The sequence below is a fragment of the Rhinolophus sinicus genome, linkage group LG03 (assembly GCF_036562045.2).
Source record: "Rhinolophus sinicus isolate RSC01 linkage group LG03, ASM3656204v1, whole genome shotgun sequence".
Taxonomy (NCBI): domain Eukaryota; kingdom Metazoa; phylum Chordata; class Mammalia; order Chiroptera; family Rhinolophidae; genus Rhinolophus; species Rhinolophus sinicus.
The window spans coordinates 36,786,883-36,800,437 of record NC_133753.1 but is presented as its reverse complement, the minus strand read 5'-3'; the positions used below and the strand labels follow the sequence as shown (position 1 = coordinate 36,800,437).

The 13,555-nt window shown below is 32.8% G+C and overlaps 1 protein-coding gene across 1 annotated transcript in view; it reads right to left on the bottom strand.

Annotated features, from left to right (window-relative positions):
• Positions 1-6,992: 6,992 nt before the first annotated feature.
• EXOC5 (exocyst complex component 5) overlaps positions 6,993-13,555 on the bottom strand; it is a 40,262-nt gene continuing 33,699 nt past the window's right edge. Inside the window, exons 15-18 of the mRNA XM_019725787.2 lie at positions 12,638-12,724; positions 10,032-10,140; positions 9,620-9,835; positions 6,993-8,973 (exon numbers count right to left, since the gene is read on the bottom strand). Coding sequence (XP_019581346.2) covers positions 8,785-8,973; positions 9,620-9,835; positions 10,032-10,140; positions 12,638-12,724 — 601 coding nt within the window. The 3' untranslated portion in view covers positions 6,993-8,784. The remainder of the gene's footprint in view (positions 8,974-9,619; positions 9,836-10,031; positions 10,141-12,637; positions 12,725-13,555) is intronic.

Sequence of the window (13,555 nt, the reverse complement as noted above, 5' to 3'; positions counted from 1 at the left end):
CTAACCCTGTCCCAAGTATTCCAACTTGCCTTTTGTGATTGACCACACACCCTGAGTTCTACTCACAGGAGTCGTCCCATTCAGTGAATATACCAGTGACTCATGCGCCACACCTTTGGAAGTGAGTCACTTCTACCTGGAATGCTCCTTCCCCTGCCCCATTTCCTGAAATGCTCCCTGCCTTTGTAAAGTCTAGCTGAAATGTAACTGCCTTTTATAAAATCTTCTTAGAGGTAATCATAGAACAAAGAGGTTAGCACATTGGCTCTGGAAGCCTGAAGGTAGTTCGAATTCTGACTCTGTTACTTTGGAGATATATAACCTAGGTCAAGTTATCAAAGTTCCCTGTGCCACACTTGCAAAATGGGGATAATAATAGTACCTAACTCCCAGTGTGACGATTAAGTACAGTATGTTCTTAGCAAGGTGCCTGACACTTAGTAGGTGTTTAATAAAAGATAACTTTAATAGCTTTGATTACCTACACCACCCCCTACCAGCCCACAAATTTAGTAACAGCTCCCCCTGGGCTCTTTCAGCACCTGGTTCCATGCTACTATTGTAGAGTACTTTTGTTTGCATAAATTAACTCTCTCACTTGGCTAGACTTTTGAGGGCAGGATCCTTTCATTTATCTTCATAACCCTAATTTCTAACGTAGTGTCTGACAAAGAAGAGAATATCAATAAATGTTTGTCAGATGAAGAATGACTGAATGATCTCAAATAGGACTGGAAACACCTTCAAAAAACCAACAGAAATGGTGACAAAAAATGATCACAAATGTCTTTTCTCCCCACTGTACAACACTTGCACGAGGTCATATAATTAATAAGTAACAAAGCTAAGATGCACGTCTGCCATTTGCCTGATTCCTGAGCCTTAGTTCTTAATCACAATGGTATATAATCACTGTGCGCTGGAAGCACTGGGGGAGGATTTGACTCACATACTCTCAGCTGGGAACAGACATGACTTCTTGAGCTAATCTATTTCTGATGCCACTACAAGCTTTTAATAGAAAGTCTGCATTTTCTTGCATTTAGAATTATAGAATTTCAGCCCTAGCAATCAGAGACCTAACAAGGAAACTGAGAATTGAATAATTTGCCCACGTATAGACTCCTAGTTCATATGAAGTTTAATATGTATTAAGTCCAATCCAGATACAGACTCCTTTCTCACATAAAGTTATCTGACTTAAAGGTATTTTTATTTTTTGGCCTACAAAACAATTGTATGATCATTTTCCCTTTGAAATTTATTAGTAAATATCCTATTGGTATTCAGTCCTTAATAGTCAGATTTCCATTCAGTTTCTCTGATGTTCTCAGTCATTAATTAGGAGCTACTCTTAACAGTAGGGAGATACATTATAGAAAAACATATGATATGCATTTCAAATTTAAATCCTTCAAAATATAAGTTCTGGGTTTTTGGCACAAACACTTTACCCTTCTCAATTCAGCTTTACTAATTTGCTCACTACAGTAAAAGAAAACACACCAGAAGAGTTTTTTCTGAATGCTGAAATTATGAGTAACATTTATTTAGAATTTTTAAATCTTTACATGTTTTCTGTAATGGCCATTTTCATTCCCCCAACTTTGTCCTAAAGCCAATAATGCTTCGGTGCCTTGCCTGAATGGGGTAAGGAAGCCCTCCTCCTGAGTGGGGGAGGAGACACCCAATATGCAATGTTGGAGTTCAAATGGGGTGAGGAGGGTTTCACACAGAGGAGTGTGTTTGTGTGTGTAAATTTAAAATATACTCGCATGTATGTGTGTGCTCCGTAGCACTGTCCACTGAAGAGGAGTGGGGGCAGCGACTCCCAATCATAATAAGCACACCTCATCCACAAATCATGGCTTCTAAATACCAATTTTCACCAAAAGGTGGAAAAATGGCTGATTGCAGAGCCGAGGCAAGGAAAATACAAGATGAGCTGAAAAATTACATGTGTCTGAAAGTAAAAAAGAACTTAAAAAATGATGGCAACATATCAAAAGGACACAGGAGCCAACATGAAGGTGCTCCCCAAGGGCCAATATGGGACAATTTGAGATTCAAAAGAAATAACAAATAATAATCCATTGACTAGAAAACCTGAATCAAACTGATGTTAATTAAAATTTTGATTAGGAGGACACAGATATAGCTTCAAACTGCGTCTTCAGAAAATACTTACAAAGGGAAAAATAGCAACTTTATAGTGAAGAAGCCTGATAGTACCACAAACAACAGATCAAAATGAACATCAGCAGAAATGATGCAAAATGAAATTGTGCACTACCTGATGGGATGCAACGAGAACACAAAATACTCCTGCAACATCTCTGCCAAAGAGGGTACAACTGGAATCTCATCATGAGGAAACAGATCAATCCAAATTTAGGAACATTTTACAAAATGACTGGCCTACAGTCTATTAAAGAGCCAAGGGTAGCAAAAGTCAAAGAAAGACTGAGGAACTGTTCCCGAAAGAGAGATCCTACAACTTAAGGTAACCCATGATTTTGAACTGAATCATTATGAAACATTGGGACAATCAGTGAAATTTGAATGGTGTCTGAGGAGTAGATGGGAGTTATATTAACAACGCTCACTTCCTGATTTTGATGTATTGTGGTTACACAGAATTCTTTCTTTAGGAAAACATAAGTATTGAAGGGTAATGTGGCATCATGACAGCAACTTCCTCTCAAAGTGGAAATATTTTATTTGTACAGTATTTACAACCTTTCTGTAAGTTTGAGACTGTTTCAAAATTTTTTCTTTAAAAAGCAGAATGCAGAAAACTAATCAATGATTCTTATTATTCTTAAGAGTTAATAAAGGAATTCATGAGATGTAACTCTAAAAAACATAATTTTCATTACGAAGAACTTTGTCCAACTCGTTTCCACTGTGCACACACACGTTCTTCAAAACTGTTTTTTGTTCCATTAATTCACCCAGAAAATTTCTCACTTACAGAATCTTATTTAAGCAGCACACACACTCTCTCTCTCCCCCCACCATTAGTTAGGAGTGACATGTTCAGAGGTGCCGTTCACTAGAGAGAAGCTAAGTGAGTTCTATATTTAAAATCAAACAAAAATGCAGGAATTACTACAAAAATAACATCTCCCCCTTGTGGCAAAAATTGAAAACAGATTTTACTGGAGAATCCTAATAATGGAGGCACTTAGTATTATTCCCTATAAAGTATTTTCACATTTCATGTGAATCCCCTAAATAGTACACAGCATTTGCAAACAATATATGTAGAGGTAGTTTCACAGTTTTCTTTAGGTCTGCATTGTCCAGATCTATTTGGATAATATTCTCTATAGCAAAAAGCTGCAGGTTTGATAGAACTGCCACCACAGAACATGCAAGTTCAAAGAAACAAAATTTACCCACAGTATAAAGATTAAAATGATAAGCAGGTAAAAAGGGATGGCCTCATTCAAAAGCACCTGCCTATTTAAAATTATAGGGGTATTAAGAAGGCTTCCTACCTCTCAAAGTTTAATCTAAAAAAATGTGAAAGTCCACCACTGGAGATTAATTCCTTGGATTTGGTTCCATCCAATCTTCAGACTTAGTTTAATATGCAGATACTCTGGAAAGGATAAGACATTTTCCTTCACTTAATATCACTGATGTAAAAACAAGAGGAAGTCACTCATCTTACTTCCTTATTCCATATTTCTACCCCTATTCTTAAACCTCTATACTTCTTCCTATTAAGTCACTAGCCACTCACATGTTTTACTGACCTTCCAGTGATTATAAAGTAATTTAAGTGGTTTCTAAAAGTAACTTAATTCCAGGTTCAGAATTTTAAATTAAAAGTGGCTCAGATGGATACTGTCTCTTCAACACAGTAATATAAATATTAGTATCTTGGCTAAAATGAATTATTGACAATTTTAATACATGTTGCACAGTACATATTAATATAGGAAAATACATGTTATCAGCAGCATAATGTTGACCATGTTCTAATCCATTCCACCTGCTCAAATATTAGTGCAAATAATTATATATTTGTAATGCATCACTGCTCTCTAGCACAAATCTATGCCTTCTGAATAAATGACTTTCCTCTGAGGTTGTTTGCTGTTTGGAGTATGATGTGATATATTCATATTTAAATTGGCTTTGTATGGTGAGACAGACTGCAACCTTCTAAACCACTTAGAAAATGAGCAAGTGTGGTTAATCACTTGTTTCTCCCCGCAAAAGTGATATTAATCACAAAAACTGAAGTTTACTGTCATCTCCCAAATAATAGTGTTAAAGGATACAGGGCCTAGTTGAAAAATATCAATCTTGTTAATAAGCCCAGGGTTATATCAGCCTAACTGCTCCAAATCACCAATTAAAATTCTTACTCTCTAATGTGTCAAGTTTCTCTCTCATATACACTTGAGGGGTTGTTTCTCTCCTAAATTTGGAAAGAGAAAGGATTGATCAATGGTAGGAATAAAAGTTAAGAAATTAAGGCAATTTTTTAAAAGATAAAACATGCAATTTTTGACTACATAAAAATGACTACCTATTGTTAATACACTGAGTACATTTTCCCCTACATTTTCACTCCAGCATTAGCCATTTGTAGCTACCAATGCATTAAATAATTAACAAAATTGGCAAGCTTATGACATTAAAATAGTCTGCTTTTGAAGGCAGAAATACTGATATTCTCATTATCTTCCAAGATAGAGTTGTCATTTACTCCCATGTTACAAAATATGGTACAAAATACCTGGACACTTTCTACTGTAAAAAATGACTAAGCAGAAACAGTACTATGATTATATAATATACTCACTAAAGAGAACTTTATGATTTAAATATTTCTATTAGATACAAATTAATATTCAATTAAAATTTCATGACCACTTATAAAATTTTAAAAACCAAATCTAAAAACTATGACCACACATTGGACATACTTAAACAAATTCAATAGCAAATTAGATACTGACACTGTATATCAACTTCAGTCTAAACACAATGAGAACCAAACATTGGATGAAAAGAAAATTAGATTAAGCAAAACCAAGGAGCCTATCAAACTAAAGGACCTATTGCATGTTACATAAGGAGAACAGTGTACAAATAGTGAGCAAAAAGATTTAGGTTTCAATCTGAGCCTTTTACTAGCTGTAGACCTTAGCAGGTCTACTTAACCATTTTGTGCCTTAGGTGTTTTATCTGTCAAATGGATATTAATAGTACCCAACCACTAGGGCTACTCTGGAATCAAATGAGATAATGTAAGCAAAGGGCTTAGCACAGTGCATGGGACTTAACTCAATAAATGCAGCTATAATTATCTTTATTATGAATCACAATTTAAAAATTGCCGTTTTCACTCTATATAGAATTATTTACTTTTAACAATATGGATTGGTCTTTTCCTCCAAACTACACAACATATTTCAGGACAGATTTTCTCAAGTAGAAAGAAGTACTACAGGAACTAAATACAGTTAAACTAATTGGATGAAAGCACAGAATGCTTTGAATGTCAAATTCTCCATTAGAAATCAGGGAAATTCAGTATCCTTCTAGGAAACATCTCACACTTCTGAGTCAATGGGAAACATATGGGTAATACGTAGAATATTTTTGCATTAAAAAAAAAGTTAAACCTCCTGATGTGAGCTTTTTAAGTCACTAACAAATTGTGCACCTTATTCTCACATACAGTTCAAGCATGCCCTATAAGGCACTGCCTTATAAACATGACCACCGTAAGGGGTTCTGTGGCATTTTAGAAACAAAAATCTCTTTATCGCGATACTTGTAAAATAGTCAACATTATAGATGAGAAAAAGGCATTTTAAAGAAGCAGTATAATTCTCCACTTTGAATCAATCTACTGGCTGACAATTCAATTATTTCATTGTGAGCAGGAAGGCTGATATTTAGTGAAATATTTAAAATCAAAGAGGAAATAAAATGGCCTAAAATATACCATGAATTAACCTATTTCTCAACTCTTTTTAAAACAAGTAAGGTGCTAGGGACTTGCAACCATGGTGATACTCATAAAATGAAGCTAGTAATTGTATTGAAATAGTCAGATAGCCAACTGTCTAAAGATCCATCTAGCTGTTATTTAATAATTCTTCATAAGAACTATTTATTTACTCTGGTTGACTGTCTCTTTTCAATATCATAACTTACAGAAGCTAGACTTCCTTCTTAAGCTTGTGTTCTGTATTTCAGTTTCTGTATCATTTTATGCAAACATAACATACTCAAGTTTTAGAAAAATAATTCGCAGTGTTTTAGAGCATATTTTAAACTTTAAAACATTACTTAAATATTGCCTGTTACCTCATGTGGAATTGCAGAAAATTGCAAAAATTATCCTTATTCAAAAGTTGGCTCAAGTTACTAATATACAAAGTCTCATTACTGCTACCTAAAATTTTACCATGGGCATATGAAAAACATTTTACTCATCTCTTTTGAGCCATAAATTATGGGCAAAATTTTATAGTGACTATAAATATGAAAAATACTTTAAAAATTGGAACACAAAGAATGCACATTGCTATTAAAACAATATTTTTCTTTTTTAGAGAAAGAATGTTCAGGTGAAATTTCTAATCTTGTCAAGTATTTTTATAGTCAAGTATTTTTCTGGTAAAAAAGGAAATGAAAAGATCTATGCTATGAAAAATAAGGAACGTCTTAAAAATTTTAATAAAAAACAATTTATAAAATTTAGTATGGATGTCCTTAAAATGTAAAAATGAAGTGAAATAAAATAAAAACAATTGCAGGGAATTTGTTTATTGAACATTAATGTTAACACTTCTAAATTAAGTATTCACTTATGAGTTTTGTCACTGCCCTATCAATGGACATAATGGAAAATATTGCACAGAACTCAAGCATAATAATTAACAAAATATCTATGCAACAAGTATAGGCTGTACATTTTAAAAATTAATCCAAACAAAATAATTTATGCACTTCTCTGATTTGGAAGTCTTAAAATGTTCTCTCGTGTTTTATTTGAGATTTTCCCCCCTTTTCTTTTTTTTTTTTACAAATTGATACTGTGTACAAAGAGTTCAAATGTCCAGTAAAACTACTGCTTTAAAATTGTTGGCTTTAAGTAACAGAGGTATAATTTAAATTCACATCAGAGCTTTCTAAAATGGCAATAGTACAAGCATATGACTTTCTCTCGCATCCAAAACTTGTTCTGGCTCTCCCTTGGCTAAGGAATAGAAAACTAGAGAGCTTTCTAAAGCTGCCATAATTTCCTAAAATGCTTTGATAAAAGTTGGCATACTTCGTTTCTCTTGCTTACCTTGATAACACTGAGCTAAATAGAAAATAAAGAAAATTCAGTCAATAGTAACTTAAACAAGTAGGTAGCTCTAGACCTGAAAGTTTTCATAAAGTGGATGACCATTCAGAAATATATTCTTAAAAAAAAAGTATTCCAAAATTAGGCCAAAAAGCCTACATTAAAAGAAAAAAAGTGCCAAGAATGAGTTGAACATTAAAGTTTATCTGTTCCTGTAAGACTATGAACAAAATGGAAGCCGAAACACTACATATAGCTAAGAGAGCAAGTTTATAGAGTTATAGAGTAATGGCCTTTCTAAATTTCACTTGATGTTTAACATTTTACAAGTGATTTATTATGTCACCATATTAAGCCAATTCAAGGAACTATATTCAGTAGGAATTGATTCAGAAATGCCTTGAAAAAAGATAATGACAGAAACTATAGATTTGAAAACCAACTAGCTTTGCAAACCTTGTCTCTAGACTTAGAACGTTATCTATCAATTTCCAATTCCTCTTAAAATAAAAGACTACCTGCGTGTTTAGCCATCCCATCTTATTCCAGTTTAGCATTAAAACAAATATTAAAGGATTGCATTGTTGCTAAATTTTATCAGTATTTCTAATATGCACCATTTAGACTATACCTCACTTTTTTACTTCCCTTATAATATTAAAATAATGAATAAATACGGTCCTTATGTTAATTAAGGTCCTCCTCATCGTAAGCAAAATATAAAATAAGGTAGTTTTATTAATTTCTTGCTAGCATTGACTTAAAATTTGTTTACCAAATAAGAAATAGTAAACTTTTAAGTTTTTTTTACCCAGAAAGCAGATGTATTTTGATCCATTTCTAATATATACATAAAACATTTCATCATTTTAGTTTAGTTTATAACATTTTTCTTGGAATAGTATTATTGTTGTACCTCAGAAAAAATCCAATCAACCTACTACAGAAATTATGCTCGATTGTTAACCTTTTGAAAGAGGCAAAAATTCTCTAGGAAAACCTAAAATAATTTGACTAACAATTACCAGTGCTGAAAATGTCATTAAAATTGACAAATAATAAATGTAGTTTTACTGTATTTGACCCATTATTAATACAAAATAGGACGGTGAAATTTCCCAATGCAATATGTTAAATTAAAGAACATGAACCAGAACATTGGTAACATTGCATTTGCCTTCCGACACTAACATTTTCCAGGATGAAAACCGAGACGAGTAGTTTCACAGAATTTGAAACTTGTAAGTTCAAGAGTGGAATTAAAATTCAACTTAAGGGGAAAAAATAAAATATGGCTAGTAGTGTCCAAACTTCAAAAAAAAATCTCAAGGGTAAGTATGGCTGCTGTTTTCCCAAACAGTCATTTTTCCATAAAATGTTGGCTATGTCGTATCTCCTGTGCTTTCTATCAACCAAGGCCTGCTGAAGTATAACACATTTCTCTTCAAAGTTCAACCTCAGCTGAAATGTCGAGCAAGGCGGGCAGATCTATAATCAGCACGAAGTTGTACGAAGGAGTGAAGAATGGTCTTGTCCAGATTAGCAAGTTGTTCTCCTGAGCAGACTTGCTTTAAATTATCTGGGGCAACTACCAGAAGATTGCAAAGTGCATGCAGAGTATCAAAAAGCTGTAATACCAGTGGAATCTGAATTGAAATAAGAGAAGGAAAAAAATAATATTGAAACAAAATAATTTCTAGGGTTACAATTGGTTTGCAAATTCTTCTCACATACATACTTTTAGTCAGTACTTACTAATGTGGAGTTCAATATATTCGAATTTTTAAAAGCTCCTGACGTGTTAAAACTCAAATATTTCAGTTGTTACATAAACTTGGTTATAATCTTTTTGAAAAGGTTCATATTATGTCAATTTTCTTCAACAGTAACATTTTGTGGACTTTTGTGGACTAGAACTAATTATCATTAATTTTGCACTTTCCTTAAATAATTTAACCTTAAGGAAAAGTGATTTTAGAGAGATATACACGAAGAAGGAATATATTCTGCTGATGTGTAACATATATATAGCATCAGCAATAGAAGTCAACATGGTCATTTGGACTGTGGAACTGAAATATGGCTTTGTCTCAAACAAAGCACGAAGCAAAAAGGTGCTAATACTGAAAATATGATTAGAACAACACCTTTCAGTTAGGAAATGTTATTTCTCACTACAATATCACAAAAGTTAAAAAATTTTTAATAATGATTTTAAGTCAGTACAGAGTTTTAATGGTCTGAGTTATGTTCTTGAGCCTATTTACAAGTTAGATGTTCGTGAATACATACCTTGAAGTCTTTGGCACACTTCCTATATTCAGCTACATCACAAATTGCTAACATGCCACCCATACAACTGTAGGAATATTGTTGAAGATGCTCATAAATAAGTCGATGAAAACGTACTCCAAGTTCCATCAACACTGTATCCACATTCTTCCCATCCATGGAATTTTTAATCTTCTCCACTTGTTTTCTTACATAAGCACAGACTTTCACACAGGCCTGTAAAATTTTTTCTACACTTATTATATAGAAATGTGTATCAGCTTAGCTAAGGAGTAAATACATATAGTTCCTCATTAATCTCTAAGTATAAAAGAAAAAAATTTAAAGCATGGGAAGATATACCAATAAAAATGTTAACAAAAATTGTAACAAAGCAGATACTCTTACTAGCATATCAAATCATTTTACTCACATTAGTATATTGAATCAAAACATTGTTTTCATCTTCTGGCTTAAAATCTGTTTTCTTTTGTTCTGCAGCCAAGATATGCTTCATCTGTCCAATCATACAATTTAATGTCCTAGAGAATTAAGAACACCATATATTTGATCCATTTAATTTATTTATATTATTTATATTAAATTAAATTAAAAGTATTTAATTTCATATCACCATAAAACTATTTTACTATTAGTAGACTGTATATTTTAGAAAAAGTAGGTCTTGGTGTCAAAGAATTCTTGGTTTTTTATTAGCTTCCTGCTCAAAATGGAAAAGATTCATTTGCCCAATACTTTACTTGAATCTTAAAAAAATTAGAAGCCTGTGAACAGGTAAGAGGAACATGAGTTTCAGTCTAAGGAAAAGCAGGAGACAAGTGGTACTGACACCTAGCTGAGAAACGAGACAATGGGTTTGTAACAGCACCAGTAATGTTTGAGTTATGTTATATTTTCCAACAGCAATCAGCCACCCAGTTACGGGAATAAAAAAGACTGCACTGGTTCAGAGTTTAGAATCTGTAAGACAGTTATGGTTAAAGGAAATGGATTTTGGGGTAATTATGAGAGAATAATTCAAGACATGGACCAAGCAATCAAAGCACAATAATGAATAAAGTAAAACTAGCAAAACGGTAACAGATTGGCAAAAGCTATTAAGGGCTAGAGTTCCTGCTGAGGTAAGAAAGCAGGTATGTGTAGCTGGAAGAATAGGAGATTGTGGGCATTGAGTAGGGTATTGAGGTTCAAAGTTTGATACCAATGATAACGGTAGGATATGAAAGTAGGCAGCTAAAGTGGAGATGATCAAGAAAACGAATGGGTCACATACATGGAAGTAGAAATAACCTAAGACATAAGGTTAAAAGAAAAACTATGAGTCAGATGTCCAAATCCTCAATAAATGTAGGAAACTGCCATAAATGACTGAGCGACAACAACAATAGCAAAGGGAAGATGATGCGAGCTTCAAAATCAAAGGAATTCTGGCCTAACAGTAGATGGATATTGGTCTGAACATATCAGCAAGGATGCAGGTGAATGCTGAGCTCACCTCTAGGCCTCACTATACATAAGTAAAGGAGAATTAGAAGTTTACATTCAAGAGACCACCGCAGACCACTGTGACTTCAACTAGACAACTCATGCAAAGACTTTGAGACTAAGACTTATATGGAAAGATGAAAAGAAATTACCTAATATATATCAAGAAAACAATTAGAAAATATGTATTTCCTGTACTTTTGAAGGCTTAACATATTCAAGATCCCCACCTCCCAAATGTGATTTTCAGGTATTCTGAGGCAAAGCAAGAAGAAACAACTTAAGTTAATATGAAGGCTTTAGTTAGGAAAATACATACTTCTTAAAGTGATAATTATAATGTACATAATGTATATGTATACATTATAATTTTATTAACTGAACCTCTGCGTATGTATAACCTCATGTAGCTCTGACTAAAAACAGAGAGCCTAGTTGTTAGGATTCTTCTAAGGATTAGTTCTTCAGTAAACTCATCTCAGTAATTAATTCTGTAATATCCTTACATTTTCCAGTTTTATTTTCCCATTTTGTTTTTCTTTCCCTTATTATCACATACTCTATGGTAGTTCTTGATCTTAATAAGAAGATAAGTGGAGGTGAGTTGTAAGTTTGTTACTATTGAGAAAGTAAAAATTATTTACTTTTTTATAAATTAGAGTGGATTCCAGGTTATCTTTAGAACAGCACGATAACACACTGCATTTGAACATGCTTTCTTGAATGGAAAAGAAAGGAATATAATTACAGTAAATTAAAACGATATGCCCAAACCTAGTAGCATGGGCTTTAGAATTTGAGTCCCAGCTCTACCACCAGAAACTGTGATCTTGAGCAAATTACTTTAAGCCTCCACTTCCTCATCTGTAAAATGGAAAGATACTTTCTACCTAATAATCAATCAGGTAAAGTTCCTTGCACTGTGCCTGGCATATAGCAAATACTTGATACAGGGTAGCTATTATCATCATCAATAAATATATGCCCACTATCATCTCAGAAAAAAGAGAGACCACTGCTCTACACTATGAATAGGTAATTAACTACAATAAATATTACAAAAAATCTTTGAATGTAGAGTTTGCACTCACTTAATGGAAGTTACCTTTAGAAAATTAGTATGTTTACTTAAAGCATTTCAGATATAAGCCTGTAATTTCTAAATGAAAATAAAATCCTCTATGTTACATACCATTTTTAAGGAGTTTGGGAGGAGGGAAAGAGATAGGGAGAAGGAGTAGGGGCGTTACAAAAAAAGGCTTTCAACTGAATCTGGTTTAAAAATAAATCTATTGTACACCTGAAAATTAAAAAAATAAACATACTGAGTTTGAGAAATAATAAGCTTGGGTATCCAATAAAAAAAAATCTAATAAGGATGAAAACAACATGTAAAAATAAAGTCAAACATTATAGCAGGACGGTGAAATTAAGATAAAATCTTTTCTTCTCTGAAAACCAGTTTTATGCTGCTATAATGGTGTTTTTACAATTTTTAAAAATGTAAGAGAAAAAGTAAAACTAACAACTTGCCTATCAATGCCAGTATCCAATTTCATCTCCATTTGTTCAATTATTTCTTTTTTCTTCTGAAGGCATTCAGATAACTTAGGAGAAGAGCTATTGAATATTTAAAGAAAAAAAAATCACATTAGTAGCCTTACAATTCTAAAAGTTTTTCATGTGCATATGTGTATTGCTATATACATTTATAAACACATACACATAATTTTAATAGACTCACAAATCCAAAAACCACGTAAGTAATTACAGATGACCTTGAACAACATGGGTTTGAAATGTATGGGTCCACTAATAATGTGCATTTTTTTCAATAAATATAGTAAATATATTTCCTTTTCCTTATGATTTTCTTAATAACATTTTCTCTAGCTTACTTTATTGTAAGAATACAGTACATAATACATATAATATACAAAACATGTGTTAATCTACTATTTATCTACCAGTAAGGCTTCCGGTCAACTGTAGACTATTAGTAGCTAGTTTCAGAGGAGTCAAGTTATAAACAAATTTTAGACTGTAGGGGTAAGGGGTGTGGTGGGGGGTTGTTGATTGGCACTTCTAACCTCCTCATTGTTCAAGGGTCAACTGTACTTAGAATTCACTATGCCCAATTATTATAATAGTCACACTAGGAAAATTCAACCAGTTCATAGAGAAGACGAAGATTTAGATTTGTTACTTACATCTCAGAGGAAACATCCCTTAACAATATACTAATAAAAATATAATTTTGAAATTTTGGGATTATTTGGTTTCCTTTTTAATTAAATATCTGGTATAATAGTTAAGAAAACTCAGAGAATATCACTAGTCTTAAAAACACAGTATATTGTACTAATTAAAATTTGGAGACTAACTGCCAATCCAGTTGTATTTAGCTTTCCTACATGAAAAACAAAAACTTGGAAATCATATTTGTCTTCT